General features: G+C 34.6%; 3 protein-coding genes across 8 annotated transcripts in view; 2 read left to right on the forward strand and 1 right to left on the reverse strand.

Annotated features, from left to right (window-relative positions):
- The first annotated feature begins 718 nt into the window (after positions 1–718).
- Rubicon (run domain Beclin-1-interacting and cysteine-rich domain-containing protein rubicon) lies at positions 719–6231 on the forward strand. Its single transcript, XM_083054606.1, has 9 exons — positions 719–1114; positions 1186–1366; positions 1679–1830; positions 1974–2157; positions 2354–3954; positions 4210–4392; positions 4466–4648; positions 4712–4865; positions 4996–6231. Exons 2-9 carry the CDS (start codon positions 1187–1189, stop codon positions 5194–5196), a joined length of 2838 nt encoding a protein of 945 aa, XP_082910732.1. The 5' UTR covers positions 719–1114; position 1186; the 3' UTR covers positions 5197–6231.
- A 610-nt stretch (positions 6232–6841) lies between these two features.
- The window catches only part of LOC145945047 (G2/mitotic-specific cyclin-B3-like), a 92917-nt gene continuing 75535 nt past the window's right edge, over positions 6842–24223 (reverse strand). For 2 of the 6 annotated variants that reach the window (XM_083053858.1, XM_083053859.1), the window contains 7 exons: positions 13750–13983; positions 12550–12805; positions 12087–12389; positions 11327–11776; positions 11075–11230; positions 10121–10401; positions 6842–10044 (listed from right to left, as the gene is read on the reverse strand). In XM_083053858.1, coding sequence (XP_082909984.1) covers positions 9993–10044; positions 10121–10401; positions 11075–11230; positions 11327–11776; positions 12087–12389; positions 12550–12759 — 1452 coding nt within the window. In that variant the 5' untranslated portion in view covers positions 12760–12805; positions 13750–13983 and the 3' untranslated portion in view covers positions 6842–9992. Of the gene's footprint in view, positions 10045–10120; positions 10402–11074; positions 11231–11326; positions 11777–12086; positions 12390–12549; positions 12806–13278; positions 13653–13749; positions 13984–14672; positions 14837–24223 lie in introns of those variants that run through there. The other 4 variants (XM_083053860.1, XR_014426786.1, XM_083053861.1 and 1 more) reach the window with 4 other exon arrangements.
- Pex1 (peroxisomal biogenesis factor 1) lies at positions 14657–23373 on the forward strand. Its single transcript, XM_083053856.1, has 16 exons — positions 14657–14864; positions 15676–15891; positions 15972–16086; positions 16425–16814; positions 17027–17621; positions 17719–17933; positions 18334–18490; positions 18714–18876; positions 19295–19454; positions 19824–20149; positions 20362–20426; positions 20541–20600; positions 20917–21103; positions 21201–21374; positions 22919–23031; positions 23114–23373. Exons 1-16 carry the CDS (start codon positions 14772–14774, stop codon positions 23184–23186), a joined length of 3102 nt encoding a protein of 1033 aa, XP_082909982.1. The 5' UTR covers positions 14657–14771; the 3' UTR covers positions 23187–23373.

Below are 24223 nucleotides of genomic sequence, written 5' to 3' on the forward strand. Positions count from 1 at the left end.
TGTTTTTATTGAATAAAATTTAAATAAATAAACATTTTAGTAAGGATATTGTATGTATATATGTATATATATATATATATATATATATATATATATGTGTATAAGAGATTTAAGTGCGAAACTACGTGAAAGAAGTGTATTTTGGATGTATGATTGATTTATTCGTTACTTTGTGATTCGATTTCCTCTCCAATTTGAGCGTCACACATTTTTCTATTAATATAACATAAGAATAAAAATGTTGAAACATCGACGACATGTGTTGATAATTTATTTATATATAATGGCTACGTTCCGAAATTCACTGCCAATCTCTTAGAACATATATACATGGAAGGGGAATGACTTTGTTCTCGACAGAAAAACCAAGTGCCAAGGAAGTGAGACAGAAAATATGGTTGCCTCTCTCTCGTGCTTAAGTAGCCGCGCATGCGCACTTTCGAGCAATAAGCGAAGAGAGAGAGGCAACCATATTTTCTGTCTCACTTGCTTGGACACGTTTCAGCCTGCTACTTCCCCTTCCATGTATATGTATATATGTTCTAAGGCCAATCTATAGTTCACGTCACGTGACAGTGAATTTCGGAACGCAGTCAATGAATATCACATGACGTTTGCGGTCGAGATTTTTCATCGAGTCGCTCATCTAGAATACTCGACTCTTTATGACTCAATGACCATGGTTACCAACAAACATCGATTCTAAACCATATGATCGCTTATCAAGATTCACGATCGCTCGTCATCAAGTTCTTACGGCGGGAGTTGCCCGTCTCTTATCGGGTAATTAGCTATTAGCGCGAGTAATTAAGAATGCGTAACTCGTGTGTCATCCGAGCAATTGATTGACGATGTGAACGATCTCTCATGATGAACAGTAGCATAATTTCCGCGTCTCATGGATGTGATTAAACGTCTAATAATTGTTGCCATAATTTTTCGCTTCATATTAAAATATTCTCTCACACAAAATGCCCGTTAATTCAGCCATAAAAAGCATTATTACGTTTCGTTGAGGATGCGTGGAAAGAGAAAGGATATCTGATTTACGTCTGTCTGGTGTAATCTAGCACCCTTATGAAAGAGAAATTTCTCTTTGCCATTGTTTGATCAGGTAGGATCAAAGAATTCAAGATTATATGTTATTTTGAATGAGATGTTATAACGATTGACTAATAATGACAGGATGTCTGAGAACACTCACACGAAGGAACAGTGGCAACTTCTGCAGAGTCTACGATCCACTGCGGAGGGTCTGTTGATCGATGGAGTGTCCAATGTGTGGAATGTTTACGGTGGCCTAAATCGACTGCACAATGCGATGGAGCGGATATTTAAACATGGCTGTCGCATATTTGACCCCAATGTTAGCTGCGTTTGTTATTTTCTTCATTGAAAATATTATCTCTATTATACCTTGGCATATTACATTATTATATAATAATTATCTAATTACAATTAATAATTATTTTATACAAATAATTTTGTAAAATTCTAATTATATTCATATTGTGCCAATTTTTATAAACACTTGTGCTGTTGCATGAGTGAGTTTCAATATGAAGAAATTATTCTATTCTGATAAAAAATTGATGATATAATTATAAATACAATTTACTTTAATTGTTTCCAATTATCTAAAAAAATTGTATCACATTTCATAAATATATTTTTTAAGGGTGAGCCAGACTGTTGGATATTCATTCAAGGACTGAATTGGCTTCAGCCCTCTTTAGCGACATCGCCAGTGTTATCGGAAAATGAGGATTATTTATGCCATTTACCAGCTAGAATAACATCTAAAAAGGACATGTTGTGGCTATACAAGAGGTTATCATCCTTTTTTTTGTAACAAATATATATATATTGCATAATTACACAATATATATATTTTTTGTAGATATATTCAACATATTTCTTAAAGAATTTCTTTCTCAAGACAAATAATAATTTAAATTTTAATATATTTACAGTTTAGAAAGTCACTCTTTATCACATAAATTATCATGGCTTCTATCAGATAAGGAACATTTGCTATCCTGTCTGGAACCATGGGCCTTCCTTTGTCAAGAAAATCTAGCAGAAGCAACACTTTTATGTTTACGAGCAATTGAAAGAAATCAACCTGTGCTGCTCACAGAAATCGATCCTTGTTTAGTGAGTAGCATTTTTTGCATTATTTCCAAAACTTGAAATTCTGAAATTAAAAAATGTTTAAATTAGAGAAACCTTTGCTTCATTCAAATAAAAACAATGATACAAGATATATATTAGTAAATGTACATAGATATACATATTACACAATGGATTTTAATGAGTTGAATCATTTTTATATTTTTCTATTCATTTACAGTTTTTGCCAACGTGGCAATCGCCTAAAACGAGTCCCAGACGACATCGTCGCTCATCCTCCTATCCGGTCAATCTTTCTGGCGCTAATCATATTCTTGCACAAGACAAGAGCGAGAGGATTCTCAACAGATACTTGAAGGTTTCAATGCAATCTCCTTTGAAGGCTTCGACGCAGTCTGTGTCCCATGAAATGGACAGCGTCGAAAGTCAGACATCAGAGCCCGCACAAATTACTACTGACGATAACGCGCAAAGTGATTCCCAAATCAATAATGACATACCTCTGAAAACGTGGAACAGTCTGCCTGCTTTGGTCAAGAGCCACAGTAGTGTTGCAGTGGACAGTTCAACCGCGATTTCGCCAATTATTCAAGAAAGCAGCGATAACAGCAACAAAAGTAATAATCGCCCTTGTGAATTAGCGAAGATTATCAATATCAATTATTCCGAGTCGAAGCAACCCGTCGATTTCAACACGGATAGGCTCATAAAGCCGAAAACACCCATTAGGAAGATAAGAAGTAGGGCGAAAGCCAAGCATAGCCAGAATAAAAGAATATCTGCAAATCCGGAAGCTTATTCGAGCATTCATGGAAAAGAAATGAAAAACACCGTCGAAGAGACGCGGCCGATAGTAACGGCAGCGGAATCGGCGGAGAACAGGTTCATGGAGCAGCTAGCGAGGCGCAGGAAGACGTCCTTCTTGGTAAGTTCGGCCCCTGAATTTACGGGTCCGTGGAGTCTCGAAGTAGAGGGTCAGAAGGACATCCGTACGCCACGCAAGAGCTTCATGGAGGACGGCGGCAGTAGCGTGCAGCCAATGGCAACCGGTTATTTTCCGCGTCCGGCGGAAGGCCAGAGCCTAACCAGTTTCCTGTCTTCGGCGCGATTCTCGCGTGCCCACGATGCCGAGTTGGATCGCGAGAACGCGCACTTCAGCATCTGCGAGGCGATGATCGCCGCTATCGAACAGGTCAAGTGCAACCGACTGCAACGGTTGCTAGATGCCGACGCGGTCGACGACGAGAGCGACGAGGAAATCAATAGACTCAAGCAACGGATTCGGCTGCGACGTCGGCAGCGCCAGGAAGAGAGATGCCGAGGTAAAGGTTGGAGCCGCGATCTGTTGAGCGATGGTAGGACCGACACAACTACAACTACCGATCAGAGCGTCAGCCCGTTGTCCACATCTCCGGAAAATTCCTCGGATAGCGTGTCTACTGATGACTCTGAACTGGACGACGAGCGGAAATTGAGGAATGGCGACACGTTCGCGTCAACCACATCGTTATCGGACGCAGAATCGCGTCAGCCGAGGTTCGCAACGGAGTCGACCGTGAGCGAGAGCAGCGTGTCCGCTGAAGGGGTGGCTCTATCCCTCATCAGTCGCTTCAACGAGAAGCAGTTGCCTCGGGCTAGCGAGCTACAGTGGCTGGTTTCCGAAAAGGATGCGCCTCAACGATTATTGCCGATGCCGAAGAGTTGGCCGGTCAGCCCTGATGATATTGAGATCGAAGACACGCGGACGATACCGCTGAGGGGGACGATCGAATGGGCCCCGCCGCGACCGCAGATCATTTTCACGCCTCATCCACCGCCGGTGTAAGTGTTTGAAACAAGCAAAAGATTATAATTTGAAAATTCTTTTCAATTAAGTGTCTTGTCTGAATTATATCGAATGACGAAAAAAATATCATTGTCGTAATTACATTGATTAATCTTAGAAATATTCTATATATAAAGGATTATATAAATAACGCGTGTAATCTGCTGATAGATCTGCATTTAAGATGAATTCATATTTTTTTCTCGTCGCCGCGATTTGGAGATTTTTTCAATACCTTATTTTTCTTTCAGAAGACGAACGTTGATAGCGAAGCAGAATTACAGATGCGCAGGTTGCGGCATGAAAGTTGCCGTAAAATACGCCAACCGATTCAGATATTGCGAATATCTAGGCCGGTACTTTTGCACGGGCTGTCACACGAACCAGGTGGCATTTATTCCAGGAAAAATTCTATCGAAATGGGATTTCAACAGGTAGAAACTGTTCTTAAAAACTGTTGATACAAAAATGTCTTGAGATCTTTAATATTTTTTTAATTCTCTGCAGATATCCCGTGTCGAATTTCTCGTACAGATTATTGGACAAGATGATGTCGGATCCGCTGTTTCAAGTGAACGATTTGAATCCGCTGTTGTACAGACGAATAAAACAATTGGACAAAACGCGAATCCTGCGCACAAAGTTATTCTTCCTGAAAGACTTTTTACTCACGTGTCGATTCGCGAGCAGGTAAATTTCCGAATCCTTTTACGATGCGAGCATAGCATAATACGCGTTTCTGCGATGTTACAGTCTTCAAAATATGCTGAAGAAGGAGCCGAATTACATCATAAGCGATCCGCATGTGTACTCGATTCAAGATCTGTTGAACATCAAGTTTGGCGAGCTATATGTCAAGTTGCAGGAACTCGTTCAAGTTTGTTGTGCGCACACTGCAGATTGCGAGGTATCAATATTATAATTATAATTAATATTATTAATTATATTAATAATATTAATATAATTAATATAATTAATATATAATGTCGATATTATAATTATTAATATACATATAATATCGATGTATTTTTTTTCAGCTGTGTCAAGCCAGAGGATTTGTATGCGAGTTATGCTGTTCCAAAGATGTTATATTCCCGTGGGATTTGTCAAAGGTGATCCGATGCGAGAAATGCGGTGCATGCTTCCATACGGATTGCAAGCAGGACTCTGACAAGCTCGAATGTCCTCGGTGCATAAGGTTGCACGCCAGACGAATTTCGAGAGACGAAAAACCCTGACGAATGACAACGGCGTTTTTTGCTACGCCATTCAGAGTGGGATACGTATATTAAATCCGATTACGCGGAAAATCATCTTCGATACATCTTGGAGATTTATTCTCTCATCCTCTGTGCTAATAAGACTTCAGACCAGATACAAAATTTTAGGACACTTAGGGCATTTTATAGATGTTTTTTTTTAGATTTATATGTTGTCTGAGATATTATATACTAATTATGATGTAAAAAATACACATGCAATACGTATTCGAGAAATGAAAATTCTTGGATACACAACTTGTTACAATATCATAGAGTAATTTATAATGATTAGTCAAGTTCGAGTTCAATTCTGATTTCTGACATATTCGACACGGATGAAATATTAGAGAAGTTATAGACGGAGACATTTAGATTGTATAATAATTTATTATAGTTATAGATTATACATAAAGAGAAAGTTAATACTTTTATTCTCCGCTGCATTGCGGGAAGAATTAATACTATTTGTGCCTCAGTCTCTAAAAGAAGAATGTTAAATGAATGAGACGTACACATTATAGTGAAGACTGAAGCACTGTGATATATGTATTACATATTTCGATTGTTTTGAAATCTGAAAGAACAACTTTAGAAATGTCCACAGGGCATTTTTTAGACCTTCCTTGGAAACCGATGTCTTGAAAGGTCAATTTATATCTTACGATTAAAAAAAAGATATAAATCAAATAACTTGTTAAACAATATAAGAACAATAATGTAACTTGGCACATTTTTCACAATAAAGAAGGTATGCACATAATACTGCATTTTATATTTTAAAAATTAACTATTATGCAAAGTTACAAAAAGTATAAAATAATTAGTTTTGTGTATTTAAATAGCCTGTTACTACATATTTGTTCTTTTTTATAGATTTAAAGAGAAATATTTTAAAGAGATTTGTACATATTTATTCATAGGAATAGTGAGCGTTTTGATGAACAGATAATATTATTTCCTAAAATTATTTTGTATTAGCAATAAGAATCTCAAGTTGCAATAGTAATTTTAAGCCTGCAAATACTGTCTACTAGTACAAATAAAATTATCTCATTATGTAAAAAATGTAATATTTTATTTTTTATATATTAAAGATTGTTTTTATATTTATATATATAACTTAATTATTGATAGCTTGTTTCACACTTAATTTTTTTAACTGAATCGAGTGTGAAATAATTTCGTCCTCTCGATGTACCTTTGTCCGAGATTCTGTTGAACACTTTCAAAGCGATTTCAGTTTATTAATGATTCCTCGAAATCCTTGAATGCTTACATCTTAGATTTCTTGGGACGAGATATATAGGCTAGATCTTATTATTAGAACGAAAGGGAGAGTCTAGAATTAATCTAGAATTTATATGTATATACAGAAATTTGAGAATTTTAATTACGAGATTTTTTTAATTTGAAATTTTCGAATTTTTAAAATTTCTAAATTTCGAGTCTTTGTTCGTTTTCTCTTTAAATATATTATTGAAAAAATAAATTTGAATTAAATCATCTTAATTGATTTAGAAGATTGCTTTTACTTGAAACTACTACTATGTCGTAATAAAATAATGCAACTAATAAATTTTTATGATTTATTTCGTTATATGTAGTTATAGCACACATCTACCTGAGGATATAATAGATATATAGTAAAGATTCTTCTTGTGACCATAGAAAAAATATATTATTAATTATATATATACACTAGCCTAATTTAGACTTATTTTTGTGTATTGATGTGTATGTTTGATGTGTACTATAAATTTGAAATTTGTCCTAATTTAATTATGGATATGTACATGTACAGATGTAAATCTGTGATCAAATGTATGTACAGTAATATGCAATTTACTTATGTCTTTGTTTTTTTAGATAAAAATCTATGGAGTATTAATCATTTTAAAAGTGTGTATTATATATTCTATTCTTTGCTAAAAAGAGCAGAGTCGTATATAAATACTGTACACAATTACTGAGTGTATATACGGGGGCAGCCATAAAATTCCTTATTTCCTTTTAAATCAGTCATCATCAAATATGCTATATATTGCATATTCATCATATGTTTCATTTTATTTTATAATTTTTATTCAATGAAAAAACAAAAAAGTCACACATACGAAGAATTTGGCAATAGACCATCTTCTGCAATGAGAATGGAGAACATAATTCGTTCTACCAAGTCATACATTATAACTACATTAAATATTTTACTATTTTATTTTTTATATATTAAAGATTAATTTTATATTTATATATAATTTAATTATTAATAACTTGTTTCACACTTAATTTTTTTTAAATTCAAATTGTTCGATAAATTAATTATATAGATTATACTGTAACATTGCAAATTACGAACTTATTTCACATCAAGCTCTGCAATTTCACACTAGGAGTAACAGAATTTCGTGGCCACCCTGTATTAAAAAAAGAATACTTATTATTTCGACTTTGTGACATTATAAGCAAATATTAATATCACAGGTGACCTTTTTCATCTTTTTGTTAACGATTGTTCTGAATGTCTTTGTTCTGGAAAAATACCATAAGTAACGCTATTATACGATTTGCGCGTTGAAACGTCTTACTCGTCTATGCAAATATAATATAAATTGCATTTTTTTTTGCTAATTATTAATCGCATTTAGTTTTGGCACTCGAGACATATAAATTCCAAATAATCGGCTATTTAAGAATTAGAGGAAGAAAGTGAAAAATCAACAATCTCCACTTTCTTTCTTTAGCTCTTCAAGTAATTGATTAAAGATTAGAGATACATCTTATTGTGAATAACAATTTAACTATAAACAGTGCCCATATTTTATGATATCTATTTTACAATTTATAATCATAAAATAAACTAGTTGTAATTTAGCAGAATATAAATATATCGATATTTGTTTCGTTTGTAGAGTGCATTTTCAATGGAGAAGGGAAATCTTACTTCACTAAATGTATGAGAAAAGAGCTTAAATCGTACCTAGATTACTATAACATATATAGCTAACTTAGATCATTGTAAACCTATATCGCGGTAAGATATCAGATATACCATTTCCCCGATTGAAAGAATCTCGCATTATACACGATACAAATTTTGGTTCGCGATTGTAACAATAAAAACTCCAAATGTTTCACCCTGGCAACATAAGCTTCATCATCAGTTTATATACAGTCGAATCTGTGCTTTTCCTCGATGGGATCGAGAGTTTAGCTTCTTTATTTTTGACTTTCTCTTCAGTATCCATTCATATTCTAACAGTTTGATAGTCGAATAAGTATTGTAATGATATTGGAATGACACGGAGATAAAAAAAAAGTCAGAAATAGAAAAGTTAATAAAAGGCTTGAAAAAATACAGAAAACCGACTGTAAAATACAACAACGATGCATAACAATGCGCCATACTATTTATACGACAACACTTTGAGTAAAAATTACCGCACGATTATTCGCTCTGAGCGTAATCGCATTTACATTGTTAATCAGTAGGTGGTGGTAGTCAATTTTACAGAAATATTTTTGGAAGAAAAAGTATCAAAGAATTAGAATGAATTACGAGAATAGAAGAGGAAAGAGAAAAAGGAGAGAAATGGAGAGAAAGATTTAAAAGTAATGCACATGGTCGAGTGTCTCAGAGTGACACGAGATACAAGATGCTCAAAATAAGATGCAGCTGTTCGGTTACTTTTTACAGAAATGTGATTGTTCTTTTTTAATTAACTTTTTTGACGTGTAATGAAATAAAATTACGGATAATTAAATTAATTTGAAATTATTAAAATAATGTTTAACGAAATTTTTATTATCGCTTTCAGCGAGAAAATGCGTTAACTCTAACAATGAGCAAAACTTGTACAATATAAATATTATAAGTTCTAAAATTAGACAAACATTTAGCAATAAAATCAATTTCTGTGAGAGACACAAAGCATCAAATTCAAGTCAAATTAGGAGCCATATAATTTATAATTCTTTTATCAATTTAAAAAATTCTATTCATGTATAATAATATTTTATGATAAAAGTTTAATTTTCCATTAGGAACAATGTATTAAATGTTATAAGACTATATAAAAAAATAAATTTTATTTCTTTTTTCGCTTTGTTAAAATACATCTATTCGTTTTAAAAAAACTTAACCATGCGCATTACTTTTTATTCTCCTGTTTGTATACTGAAAACTTGGCGTCATGAATTTCGGTTGAAAATTTACCTCGCAAGATAAAAGCATGGCGCTAAAATAAAATATTTTAATATAAAAAAAAAAGAAAGAAAAAATAGTAAAATAACTTAAAAATATTAAGATTGTAAAGTAATATAGATTATACGCGTCATATATAAATAATAATAATAAAATAGTATAATAATAATAAAAATATAAAACTTTTGATATTAGTTTTATCATGGTAAAATTTTTTAAGTGCGTTCGATGTTTTCTACGTTCTCGTCTACGTTTTATGTACACATTTTATTTTACAGTTTAGAGAATATCAAGTCTTTTGTGAACATAAAAAAATTATATCAAAAGTTTTATATTTTTATTATTATTATACTAGTTTATTATTTTAAAGAATATCGCTATGCTAATGACCATTCCAATTGTCTATGATTAGATCGATCCAACAACGGTTATAGTCTTAACGACTAGTCTTTGTGTTTTGTCTCCACTTTATCAAGTGTCACCTGTCTATACTTATATTGAATTTTAGACAATTGTTTTTATTTATATAAGTTAATCTCAATCGCTTTACTTTTAATTTCATTTGTTTTACCTATATATTTAAAGTTTCTTTTAGTGGCAGTTTTGCTACTTCGAAGAAAATCCTAGAATGCAGATAAGTTAATAGTAACATTGAATAGTAACAATTCGCGAATTTTTACTGAGTACTTTAATACTTACTTATGGCTGTATTTATTGCGAACGGTCATTAGAGATTCTTTATGCTTCTTATGCAGGCACTGGTTCAAAAGATTGCAGATATCTCTTATGTCGTCAAGTTTATAACCGCTATAGTATTCTAATGTTGGAGTCCATCCTCCCAGGTCTTTCATTAGCAATGCTAGTAGTAGTGCTGCTGCTGCCATTTTGCTATCGCTGAACGTAATCATCGAATAATCCATCAGTGAGTATTCCAATATGTATCGAGCCAGAGTTAACGTTGGCATTGACACCTTGGCACACTATTTTCAAACAATAATGAATTAATGTACATTTTTTAATAAAATCAAATATAAATATCTCATAAAATTGAAATGATTGAAAATAAAGAAATCTAAATAAAAGAATAAATCTTTTACAATCTGACATGATTTCAAAATAACACGTTTTTCTTCATTGATCTTGTTTATAATTGGGTATACGACAAGATAATATAATTTTTAATATAAGATTTACTGTTACTTTTGTAAGCATGTTAAAGTAAACAAAATTTGGACAATTAAGTAAAAATTCAAAGCTATCACCGTCAAGAGCCTGTTTTTATCATTGAATCTAATTTTATTCAGATCTTAATAACATTAATATTTCTCCACTTGTACACAATTTTTATACAGTATACAAATATTAAATGCTAATTGGATTAGAAATCAAATCTGAATCTTTCATTAGATGTTATAATTATCAGTCGGACTTTTACATTAATACTTTCTTATCGTTTCTTTTTAAAGAAAATTATTTCATTCGCAAGGGAAATATAATATATAATCTAATATATATTTATTTTTAATATATTGTCTTTAATTTATTATTTTGAATTTATTTGAGATAGAATTTTAATAGATTTCGAGGTAAAATAATTTCTATATGAGGGACAATCCCTGTACAAATCAATAATATTAAGTATGCATTACTTACCCTGGCATAACGCCGAAGAAACCTGTAAGAAAGAGGTATTCCCAGATCAAAGTTGACTACTTTTAAGACATTCATTTCCATCTTGATGAGATCCCTCTGTGTGTAAGCGCCATCACATATGTACAAAAAATCTTCTACCATTGGTGGTATCCTTTCCTATAATCAAAATTAAGAATGCATACTGTTAGAGAGTATACTTTTATTAAAAATTTGTGTGGTTTTGTAATAGAGATGTATTCATATAAAACTTACATCAAATTTACTCGCTATGAAAAGACTCGCAGCGCCGAGCAACTGCAGAGTCTCCTTGCCGACCGTCATCTTCGTCAGATATAGATCGACCAATTTCACGGCTAGATAAAGAGTCTCGTGATTGAGCTCGAACGATTCCTGTACCTCGACCATCCAGTCGATCAACAGCGCTCTCATCCATCGCGATAGGCATACTTGTCGCTCCATATAATTAGCGATGTGAAATAAACGTTCTCGTTCTTTTAGATATTCAAAGATGTCCATCGCATATTGCGATACTTGGAATGGATCTAGCCAATTCTCGATGTCAAAGTCCCACTGCACGTCTATGGGCAATTTGCTCTCGGGTACAACGATCAGTTGGGCGGCGGTCAATTCTTTCTTCTCGCTCACTGAAGACGCAGGTTCGCTCTTTGCGTCCGTTTCGATTTTTTTCTCGTTCTCATCAATCTATTAAAAGTCTGCTTTGTACTTCATTGTACTAATTTTAATAACTTTTGTTCATTATAAAAAATAGTGTAAAAAAATACACACGTAATTTAATTTAATTACACACAATTTATAAAAACAGAATTTTAAACAGAAAAGTTAATTTGAACCTTTCCGTTTCGTTTAAATTTAATTTTTGAAATATTTTATATCAAAAGTTATATTTTATATCAAAGTTAAAAAAAAAACTGTGATAGAGTTTTGGACTCTAAATTTCTGCTATGGATACATGTTCTAAAATATTGTGTACATTATGAAGAATACTGATCACCTTATTGTTGCTTTTACGAGTCTTCTTCAGACTATCTGTAACATCTTCCAAAGCACTAACATACAATGAATTGTCTTCCGACTTCTCTAGATCTGTACTGTGTCTAATATTTTCAACCTTATTGAAAATTTCCGTTTTATAATCCTTTTTAATAATAGGTTTAATACGAGGCAATGGTTTCGATTTCACTGGTAAAACTTTTGCAATATTAATGTCTGCAGGTTTGTCTGATACAACTGGTTTTACATGAGTAATTGGTTTTTTTGATGCATGATGCTGTCCTCCTAATGATGTAGTAATAGCCTGTCCAAACAAAAAGAGAGAAATAAAGGATAATCAACGATAAAGATATAATATACAATACATATAGAAAATAATAATACAATGTTACAATTGTATAATGATATAAAAATACAGCATAATAATATATATTTATATCTAATGAAATAAATGTAATATGTACATTAGTAATGTTTGTGAAGGCAGATCTTTTGACTGTCTTTTCTTTAGGTGGTGAAGCTTCTGCCTTCCGTTTAGTACGAGTATCTCTGCCAATAGATGGTTTTAATACATTGCTTAGTATACCATTTTGACTCCTGGTTGTCATTCCTTTCCTTAAGCTTAGAGCGCTGTTTTGTCTATTTTGCCCGAGTAATACTTTTGGAGGTGCCATTTTTGTATACGTTAAAACTTTGGTACTACTGTTCCTTGCCTAAATCCTATAATTTAAAATTATGTTATTTATTTAGATACAATATTAGAATACATAATTTTTTATTTAACAAACTATATTTTCATTAGATTGACATATAAGATCTAACATTTCTACAAAGAAAAAAAAAACTCTATTAAGTTTTATATTTAAGCATCTTTATAAACACTCCGGTTGTCTTAAAGTTACTTGAATGGATTTGATTAAAGTATTATATGCATATAATGTTTGTTTATTAATTAAATTAATTTCACTCCATATATATTACGTACTAAAAAAAGAAAACACAGTTTTTATTAAACAGATGTTTTGAAACGAATTATGTGTATTTTTGCTCCCATGTGAAAAACTAATTATAAATTGATTAAAAAATAATATAGTAAAGTGAGATTAGAAATACTTTATATGTTCAAGAAAAGCGATTTTCACAATATTATGCATTAAAAAAAAAAAAAAAAGAAGAAAATATATTGCACGAACCCTTTTATATCATAGAAATAGCTCGTGCATTCAACACGCGTTCTCCTCGACAAATTGTATTGAAAAGACGTCGAATTTGTCGCTGAGATAAAGCAGAACAATCGCGCTATCCGAGGACACGTAAATCTGCGTTATTTCCTGCAATTTTATCGTCCTCTCGAATATATGCGAGGCAAGAGATTCTAATTTGCGAAAGCTGTACAGATGAGAAAAACGCGGGAACCTCGCAGGCACGTCTCGGATCCTTCTCGTTCGCTCGCGAAAACATTCGTATCGGCTCCGTCACTTTCAACAGAGTCTCAAGGACGATACCGAGACCCTGTCGCGAACGATTCTACAGGATGTTGATACGCGGGAAGGTCGCAAAATATTTATCCGACGTCGACGAGCAATATGGTGGAGTGGAATCGCGTCTGCTCGTGACGTTGTGCATCGAATTCGAGATGCCGGGGAAAATGCATCTGCGCGTACCTGCCAGAGTCTCGTCCTGTGCGTGCGGATGGTCGGAGTCCTCGTCCTTCTAACGTCCTCGCATCACCGGGCGCATCACTCTTCGCACTCGCTCGTTCCAGTACACGTTTCTCGTTCAGCCGGTTCAGCGTCTCATCCGTCCTCTTGTCGTTGACGTTCAAAAACTCACGGTTCCTCCCGATTGGCCAATCGTGCCGAACGTCGCGAACGCCGTCTCGTGAGAACGAGGATCATCTGCGACATGGAAAGACGTTTTGTAGAGGTTTTACCTACGAGTGATATATATATATATATATATATATATATATATACCAGGTGTCCCATTTTAAAGGATCCACTCAAATATCTCATTGTCAGAAACACTGCGTTAAATCGAAAAAGATTTCCTACAAAAGTTGTAGGGTTTCGAGGGGGACATAACATAGTAATATTCATATGACCTTGGGCGGCGTCTCCAAGATCAAATGAAGGTGAGAATGAATTTTGAAAAGAAGAAAAAATATTAGGAAAATAAAAAAATGCTTCAGACAAAAGTTGTTCAAATTTAGCAGTATTTCTGAGATATTTGGGTCCTTTAAAATGGGACACCCGGTATATATGATTCTTTTTAAATATCGCATATCTATGTTCCTTTTCCTTTCTCCCAAAAATATGAAACATTTTATGGCAATTGTACTTTATTATTATACCACTCTTTACGATTAATTCAACTTTATTATTTTCGTACAAGATTATTGATTTTAATGCTTATGTGTCAAATCAGATCAAATTTTTCAATTAATCTTTAGATCGATAAATATTCTAGTCTACTATATACTATAGTAATTTATTTATTTTTCCATTATATTTAATCATCAGAAAAATGCAAATGAATTATCGAAAATTCTCATTGTCAGTCGCCCGTATAGCAAATTGCAGTGTACTTGGTGTGCAAAGTTCATCGGGTTTCCTTGCCGAAGGAAAGCGCAAAACCACGGTGCGTATGTGTCATCGATTTATAGCCGTGTCGTTTGATCGCCGAAATGCAACGCGAACGTTTCGCCGTGAAATATATTACGGCGAATAGTTGCTTCGCACATCTGTCCGCTACCTGGATGCGCCGTTTGGAAGCTGAGGTTAGTTTTTTTTAAGGTAGCGATCCTTCGACGTGAAAACGTGTGTCACGTGACCGACAGTGGCGCCCTCTGCTGCGTGACAGGTGTACGCGAGCCACGAAATATGTAATTGATATAGATGGTAATGTGCGACGATTTAAAGCGCCATCTCTCATTTCGCTCATTTTGGCGGACGCGATAGCATCGAAGTTCATGTCAAACTTGATCGATGAGTGCGAACTTTAAAAAGCAATTCTCTTCGAGAAGGTAGATGTATCTCAGACTGTTATCAAATAATAATTTATAAAATATATTTTCTATCCTATTTATAATTGTCGAATAAAATTATAAAAAACTCGATCTACAAAATTTTAAATTGACATCATCAATTCTGGATATAAAAAATATTATTCATGTAATATTTAATACAGTTTAATTAATTAATAAAATAATATATACATATAATAAATAAATTAATTATTTAGTTGAGTAATTAAGTGGATTTAAAGTAATATCATTATGCACCTTAATTAATTAATTAAATTTGATTAATTAATTAAAGTGTACAATATAATACTTTAAAACTATAACCTCTTTACTATCTTTATATGATAAAAAATATTATCTATGTAATATGTCATACAACTTAATTTATTAATTAAATTTTGAAGCAAATTCATCATAAGATGATATATATTTCAGGTATATAAATGTTAGCATAATAAAAAACTTTACAACGCACTTCATTATTCCAGATTTCAAGAGCAGTTACACAAATTATGACTTATTATTAATTATAATAATTGTACGATAATTTGACGAATTATTACAGGAGAACGCGATCGAAGTATCACACAGAGGGAGGCTGTATTATCTCTCTTGCGTTCCTCGCGTTAATAACGACGAGACATTATGTATCGGAGCGACATTCGCAAGGTGTTTGGACATCCAAGAAGGAGACGAAGTACTCGTGTCCTCCGTGAAAAACGTACCTTCGTTAAGTAGCATTAAAATCGCTCCTCGCACGACGAGCGATCGCGAGCTTTTGGTACGAAAATACTTATCACTTTATTGGCTTATCTAATTAACGAGTTAATTAATCGAGCGTCTTTGCATTCGCCGAACCAGGAATTGCAAATGGAAAGGGTGCAATCGAATCTCTTGAGTCAAGTGAGAATCGTCGCGAAAGGGCAGCCAATTGTTGCGTGGATCTCAAAGTTCTCTTCTGTAACTTTTATTGCGGGCAAGTGTATATTTCTTTGTTTAAGTTTATTTATATTTATGAATTTCTTTGTTAAAATTATTTAGAGATAATATAAAATGTTTTAAAAATCATTACTTTAGATCATACTGTGTCAGACTATTTTCTATATATTTCGGTAATTTTTTAATAATTAAATCAAAGACATCAAGACAGATCCTTTATATAAATTTTATAATAATTTATCGATTTTCTCAATATTATATTCTCGATATTATTAATAATATCAAGTCGATGAATTTATTATAAAATTAATATGACAAATCTTTAAATACTTTTGATTGATTATTAATAAATATTCTGTACAATTTTTTTTATAGAAGATTCGGAGCCGAAATTTGCATATGGATTGCTCCAACAATTCACGGAAGTGCATGTACTTGATGCGGTGCCGAATGCAACGACAAAGGACGCGGATGAAAAAAAGGAGGCCACCAAGATAGACAATAATTCTTTGGCTAAAATCTTGCCCTATTTTTTCAACAAAAAGGATCATCGCGATTCGAGAGACAACGCTGCGAATTATGCGTTATTGCAAAGTTTTTGCAAAAAGAGCGCATCTCGCGCATTTCGCGTTTATCCTTTGCCGGAGTTTCGGTCCTTCGATCACTCGAATGCTTACGACATGATCCTGCGATGTCCCTGTAATATTCTGATTTCAAGGAACCATTTGCCGAAAAACGTGAAGTCAACGAATGGAATAATTATGTGTAAATTTTTATCAGTCACAAAATAATTTGTTTATTTTAGCTATAATTTTCTTAATTCTAATTGAGTTAATTTACTTAATTCTAATCGAGTTAATTCGTTAATGTACATATATAAATAAAAATAAAATTAATCTATTTTATATATAACATAAAATATTATATTTATCTCAATAGAATTTTCAGAGGGATTAAAGTAGTAAATTTATTCGCAGGTAAAATCAGAAAAATATCGGAAGATTGGCAACAAGTTAACGTCACTAGCACAAATTTTCTGAAGGACGATGGTCCTTCTCCATTCCCGAAATCTCCGCAAGAGCTTGTCGCAAGAATTTACGTTCTCGAAGACATTTTAGAAAAGTGTTCCGCGTCGTTAGACAGGGAGTATTTCCATCTGAATTCGATTCATTCCTGCGCGTATCTATCGGAAAGTTTGAGGATCACTCTGAAATTGAAAGTGGGAAGTAGAGTGATGATGGAGGTGATCGAGGAGACTGAACGATCGCAGCCGTCGTCGGTGGACATTTTTCCTTCCGATCAATCGGTAACGGCGGAAGTTTTCGAGGATTACGTGAAATTTCATTCGAGACACGAGGCCCTGTTGCTCAATTCGTCCTCGACAATTTTGCTCGACGACGGCAGACGATGCGTCGTGCGAATGTCACCCGCGAATTGCGACCACGTAACATTAGACGAGAAAAATATGAAGAACCTGGTGGTCCATGTTCGGTCTATATTAAGTTCGGACGATGCGGAAATCTCGCAAAACTGTATCAAGGAAAAATTGAAGCTGGAAAGAATTTCCACGAGGTATGCAATTACATATAATAGCATTTAACTATTATTGGTAGCTTTATGTCAGATTTTTATGCCGCACGGATTTCCGATAAAAAAAATAATATTGCAGATTTATAAAGGGTATTCTTGAAGATTGCGAGATCACGCTCGATCTTAGTTTGGGCCTGCGGAGACCAGTGGATTTCCGGTACGATCGGGAGAATATTTTGATTTGCGGCGATTTAGGTTCCGGCAAAACGACTATCTGCAAAATGCTAATTGAGCGTTATCGCGAAGCGCCGTGTTTCGCACACACGCATATGATTGATTGCAGGTCGCTGAAAGGTAATACTGCGATGACGTTTCCGCGTAATTAAAGCAATTAACTGTGATATGACGGCGTATTTTGATTCCTGTAACAAGTATGAACTTTGAAAACATAGTTACTTTTTTTTATTACGATTCTGTATATAGAAAAATCTCTTTCTTCTTTTATCTTTAATAAGTTGTGATAAAAATCAAATTAATAAATCAAATTAATTCATATTATGGTAAAATCATATCTATTTTATTATTGTTATAATTTAATATACAAAAATTTATAAAAAGCTTTATATTACAATCTGAATCAGAATAGTTTAAAGAGAAATTTAGTAAATGTGAATAAAAAATGCAACTTTATAAGTCTAAATTTGTCATATTAATTATTTGAATCTTATAGTATTTATCAGTAATTATTAATTAGGTAAAAAAGTGGAGACACTGCAGAAAATGATCATGTCCGCTATGAATGAATGCGTGTATTATCAACCATCCATACTGTTTTTGGATGATTTGGAGAGTATTACCAATGCGTCATTAAACGACGAGGAGAATACAATCGACGCGACAAATGCTTCCAGGTAAATGGAGCCAGTCTATTTAACAGTCGCTAATTTAAGCCGCATAATTATTAGTCTGGACAAAAAAAGGAGAGAGAGAGCTTGATTGCGAGAATTAATCGCGTTAATTCACATTTCGCTGTTATTATTTAGAAAAATATTCTTCAATTTTTCAAGAATTATTTCCCGCGACTCATTCTACAACGATCCCTCAATTAATTCCGCGATCTTAAATTAATTTCAGAATCACCGATATGCTGTATAATATTGCCATGCAATATCAGGAACCTCATTATATTTCGGTCGTTGCTACCTGTGCCAACGTGAACAAGATCGGCTCGAAATTACGACCGACAAGAGGAGCGCAATTCTTTAGGACGATCTTGCAGATTCCTAATCTCGAGAAGGTATAATCAATCTCGAAACTATTTTTATATGTGACATAAAAAATCAATTTTTTATCCAAATGATAAAAATTAAAAAAATATTATCTATACATATGAAAAAAATATTCATTATTCAACTACTGCAAATAAGTTTGATTTTTAATCGTGTTATTTTTACGAAATAATCGATTTAATTGAGGAGTTTGTTCGAACAAAGAGAGATAGAAAAAAATGTGTATTAATTGTATAATGCAATTTATCTTGGTATGACTTTTTTTTAATTCGAATGTTTGAGATATTTTCTTGTTCATTGATGCACTTTTCGATTAATTTTATACTTCCACACCTTCCTAATCAAGCTCTCCCATCACCGTGTTGCAAATTAAGATATTTGCTCGTTGATTTCTGCCTATCACTAACTCGTGTCGTGGCTAACCAGGTGGATAGAATCGATATTTTGCGATTAACACTCGAGGACAAGTTGTGCGTGCCCGGAGACATGAATTGGAATTACTATGGAAACAAGACCGAGGGCTGGATGCCTCAGGATCTCGTCGATTTAGCAGAGAAGGCGAGATTCGTCGCGTGGAAGTGTTACGGTAACGAAAAATCATAAAAATATCATTAAAAATTGATATTAAAAATTGAAAAAGATATTAATATAAGTAAAAAGAGCGTAAGAGAGTAAAAATTGCGATATAATATTTAACAACGATATAAATTAATGGCCATTCTTGTCTTTAACTTGTCTCAAAATCTTCTAAATCGCAAAATTATATTATCAAAGAATTAAATGTATCATATTCTATTTTTAATTCTTATCAATTATATCTTCAACAGTTTATTTAATCACAGCTTCAACAAATTATCACAATTTCTACGCGATTATCATCTCGCGTTACTTTAATTTACCTTTTAATTAGGTATCATTTTTACGGTGACGTTTACACGGTTCTGTTTACTTGAAGCGACAGGCAAAATGACGAAACTACCGATCATCGTGACGGAAGAAGACATGAACAGCGCATTAGAGAATTGCACACCGATGTCTCTGCAGGATGTGCAATTGTACAAGAGCGGTGGTCATTCTTGGTCCGACATTGGCGGCCTGGCAGACACGAAGTGTTCTCTCACGGAAATTTTGCAGTGGCCGCTCACGTATCTGGACATCTTCAAGAACGCTCCGATAAAGCTCCAGAGCGGTGTTTTGCTGTACGGAATGCCCGGTACCGGGAAGACAATGTTAGCTAAAGCAATCGCTGGCGAATGCGGCGTGAATCTAATCAGCATTAAGGTGAAAAAAATAGCTATGATAATTTTTCATCAGAAATGAAACACGTGTCTAACTTGATGCTTCATTCGCAATTCTTACTTTACACACGTTTTATCCCTTTATTTAAATAAATAATGACATACACGTATGACTCTTTAATATAATTTTAATATAATATCTATAACTTTTCTTTATTCTAAATAGTATATAGTATAATGAGCATATTTTTTCAGGGCCCGGAATTGCTGTCAAAGTATATAGGTGTCAGCGAGGAATCCGTAAGAAATGTGTTCGAAAGGTATAATGAATTTTTAAAATCCTTTAAAGCTATTTTCAATTTTGCCATTCACACTTTCTCATTTCTATGGGATATTTTTAAAGATTTAATATTTTTTGTTATTATATTTTAAAGAGCTCGTCGCGCCAAGCCGTGCGTTTTATTCTTCGACGAATTCGACAGTCTCGCACCTAGGTGAATGACAGGATAAGTGCTAAAGTTTTATTAATCATTTATCTAATAACGTTTTAATGTCAATATAAATATTCTTTATATTAGTCATTGCATCTATCTTATATTTCTGTAATCATACTATGTGCTTTCAAAAAAGTCGACAGGAAGTTAAATAAAATTGTCTGTATATAAAGAAATAGATAAAAGAAAAAATTATATACATAGATGATTAAAATTTATCTCTTGTTATAGTTTCTATCTATAATTTATTCTTTTCTTAATCTATGTTTTAAGAAATGCGATAATTTATATTTATTTTAACATTTGTTCCAATTAGACGCGGACACGATAGTACCGGAGTTACTGATCGGGTGGTGAACCAGCTGTTAACTCAACTCGATGGGGTTGAAGATCGCGAGGGAGTAGCTGTCGTAGCAGCGTCTTCAAGGCCCGACTTACTTGACCCGGCACTTTTGAGACCGGGACGCCTCGACAAGTGTTTACATTGTCCTTTACCAGACGCGGTAAATATCTTTTCGATAATACTCAATCTCTTCAACTTGTCATGACTTTATGCTAATTAATTAATATTCCTTTTATCTACGTGTTCTTTTTTCGCAGGTGGACAGAAAGGCGATCTTCGTAGTTTTGTGCGATTCTCAAAACATAGACAAGACGAAGTTGGACCTGAAGGAACTATCCGATCTCTCCGAAGGATTTACCGGGGCTGACATCAACGCGGCGATTACTCTGGCGAGGTTGTCAGCGTTCGAGGATGCCTTGGCAATCGCGACCGTGAGTGATTAATTTTGACCGATAAATTTGATTAGCGGAAATAAGAAATAAAAAAATTATTGTCGTTTAAATTTCGATTCGAAGTACCAAATTCCGATTGCTAGCTACGTTGCCTTCGCTCTTTTACGTGCAGATCAGCTTCGTTAATGACCGAACCGCTTTGTTGCTGCAGCCGTTGTTATTATTGTTGTTGTTGTTGCTGCAGCATCTGAGCGGCGTCGTAATGAAAAGCGCTTCTCTCGAGAATCATTTGTAGGGTAGCTTCCGAAGTAAGATAGTGCGTAATGACGATAATATCGTTAGGTGTGCACCCTACGGTGTATACACACAGGGGTGCGTCTGGGAGAAGGGAAGGTAGGAGGAAGCTGCAGGGGTTGTAGGTGCTGCGATATAACCGAGGAACCGTAGAGACCAGGTTTATTAGCACACGGTGCCGAGAGCACCGGGCGACCAAGCCACCCCCTTCGGTGCTCCTTCCCTCCCTCCCCCCTCTTCATCCCTTCCGCCCTCCCTACGCCTCGCTGAACGTCGAGGGGGTTATTATCTTATGCGTTATAATGATACACGGTTTAGGGCCCCGCAGCGGTCCTGCAAGATCGAAAGCCAGACAGCCATTCCGCTAGTTACGCTGCTCGTTAGCCTCTCTTCCCTCTCAGACGTCTTCGACGTTCCTTATTAATCCTTCAATCGCGAACAACTCGTTTACTCATTCTTCATTTATCTCGGCAACTTTTTTTTTCTTTAAATGATTTTCCTAAAAGCGCTTGATTGACGAAAATACTTTTGCGATTAAATGAAAATAAATATATAATTCCAAATAGTTTCCAACAATAAAAAATTATTAGATTGAGCGAATTAATTCCTTGATGTTCATCAACCTCTTTTTATATTTTTTAATTTCTATCGAAGAAAATAAAATATATAAGTCTTAAGAAAGAGAGAGAGCAAGTATAACTTTACACGACTATAAAGATAAGTTTAAATTCAATCATTGGTCACTTTTTGTTGTATATGTATGTGTGTGTGTGTGTGTGTGTACAGCTAGTTTAATTAATCGGAATGAATCGGATCTGCATGAAAAGGGTCGCAGAAATACATCTTCGGGGTATACGAGGGACGAGTGGCGCGTCTTACAGGAAGCTATTAATTAATTCGCATCGGAGAAAACGAAGTTATACGGCGGCACTTAGCTCCCGGAAGAACGCGAGTATCCAAACTGTGCGTCTAATTAGCGAGCGAGTTTCCGGAGAGCGCAACGCATCTCAAGAGAGAGAAAGAGAGATCCCTCTCTTTCTCTCTGAGATGGGAGATGGAAGTGATAAGTGATCATGTGGATAGGAACATCGGGAATGTCTTTCGATGTAGACTATAACCTAACTCCAATAATTAATTCAAATCGGCGCTGTTAACACGCAACATTAAGCTTTTTCATCATGTCGAGAATGATCTAACTTTACATGTTTTATATAAGAAAATTGTAATAATTGTTATATTATATTTTAAAATAATATATTTTTTATACTAACTTTGTTTATCGATTATAGGACGGTAAAGTCGGTGCAACTGATATCAAAGTCACGCAAACGCATCTCGTAGAGTCCGTCAAGTCGACGAAGCCATCCCTGTCTATGGCGGAGAAACTTAAATACGCCAAGATGTAAGTGATTATGTGTGAAAAAATGAAATTGCGAGAAACTGGATTATTACATTCATTATTATATATTGTTTCATTATTACAGTTACACCAGATTTTCCAAAGGGGATAACTTCGCGGAGGACGTGCTAAGGAATCAGAAGACGACCCTGGCTTAATCGGAGAAGTCGATTAGAATTTTTTCAAATAAAGCCAAAACTTTACAAAAGAGAAATACTTTTATATTTAAAAAAATGTAATATAATCGGGGAAAAGAAAATTTATAAAGATTTTCTTTCTTTATATATATATATATATATATTAACACATTCGAAAATTATGATTTTAATGAAACTTTGCACACGTAACGGAGATAAAAATTAACTAAAGTCATCCATTTGTCCTTCCTTATTTCAAAAATTTTCAAATTTGCGAGGTTCCCTTATCAGTTATTTTCAAGTTATATCGAATCGCGATAAACTATACGCGCAGTCGGTATTTTCTTCTTGCCAAGTACTTCTTGAGGAATCGATCTCGATGAGAATCCGCGCGAGTCCGCCTACATACAACACGACCGTGTAACACACGGTAAAGATTTTACCCCCGCCTGGAATCGGGCGCGAGGCCGGATGTCGCGCCGGGGCAAAGTTAAATTAAATCACGGGCGAAGGCAGCTAATATTGTAGTTTATCTGGCGGGACATTAGCGCGGTGAAATATGCGCCTCCTTCGCTCGAGCGAACTTAAAATCAAGATCTCAGCCGGCGAACTTCCCAAGCCCGCCCCGACCCACGCCGACGACGACGACGACGACGACGACGACGACGACGACGACGACGTCGACGCCGGCGCGTCCTTCCTGCTAAGTCGCGCGTGAAAATACTAATTATTATACCGATTATTAATACGAAAAGTTGCCGGCGCGCTAAGTCGGAGAGCTTCGAGGAGAGTCTCTCCCGCGGCGGAGTTTCGCGGCTCGTAGCATCCGGATTACGCTCGCGCTCTCGCTATTCCCCAGTTAAGGGGAAGGAGAAGGAAAAGCGTCCTTCTCTCCCCCGGCAGATAATGAGTTTATTAGCGTAAGAGAGATGATATCGCGTGCAGCGCAAGTCGTCATATTGTCTGGCGGGATTCGCATTTGGATGTTCCATTTGTTTCAGGCACGCGATATAATGTTGCTTATGCAGTATCAATTTGCTCACAGAATGATATGTTCT

The sequence above is a fragment of the Prenolepis imparis genome, unplaced genomic scaffold (assembly GCF_030444845.1).
Source record: "Prenolepis imparis isolate NDT839.2.m4 unplaced genomic scaffold, iyPreImpa1.0 SCAF_14, whole genome shotgun sequence".
NCBI lineage: Eukaryota > Metazoa > Arthropoda > Insecta > Hymenoptera > Formicidae > Prenolepis > Prenolepis imparis.

Excerpts from the sequence above, each read along its gene's own strand:
- Rubicon (XM_083054606.1), top strand. The coding sequence starts at position 1,187 with ATGTCTGAGAACACTCACACGAAGGAACAGTGGCAACTTCTGCAGAGT. Across the intron at positions 1,367-1,678 it reads GTCGCATATTTGACCCCAAT|GGTGAGCCAGACTGTTGGAT; the intron begins GTTAGCTGCGTT and ends ATATTTTTTAAG. Across the intron at positions 4,649-4,711 it reads ACGTGTCGATTCGCGAGCAG|TCTTCAAAATATGCTGAAGA; the intron begins GTAAATTTCCGA and ends GCGATGTTACAG.
- Pex1 (XM_083053856.1), top strand. The coding sequence starts at position 14,772 with ATGCAACGCGAACGTTTCGCCGTGAAATATATTACGGCGAATAGTTGC. Across the intron at positions 20,427-20,540 it reads GTAAGAAATGTGTTCGAAAG|AGCTCGTCGCGCCAAGCCGT; the intron begins GTATAATGAATT and ends TATATTTTAAAG. Across the intron at positions 21,104-21,200 it reads ATTGTCCTTTACCAGACGCG|GTGGACAGAAAGGCGATCTT; the intron begins GTAAATATCTTT and ends CTTTTTTCGCAG.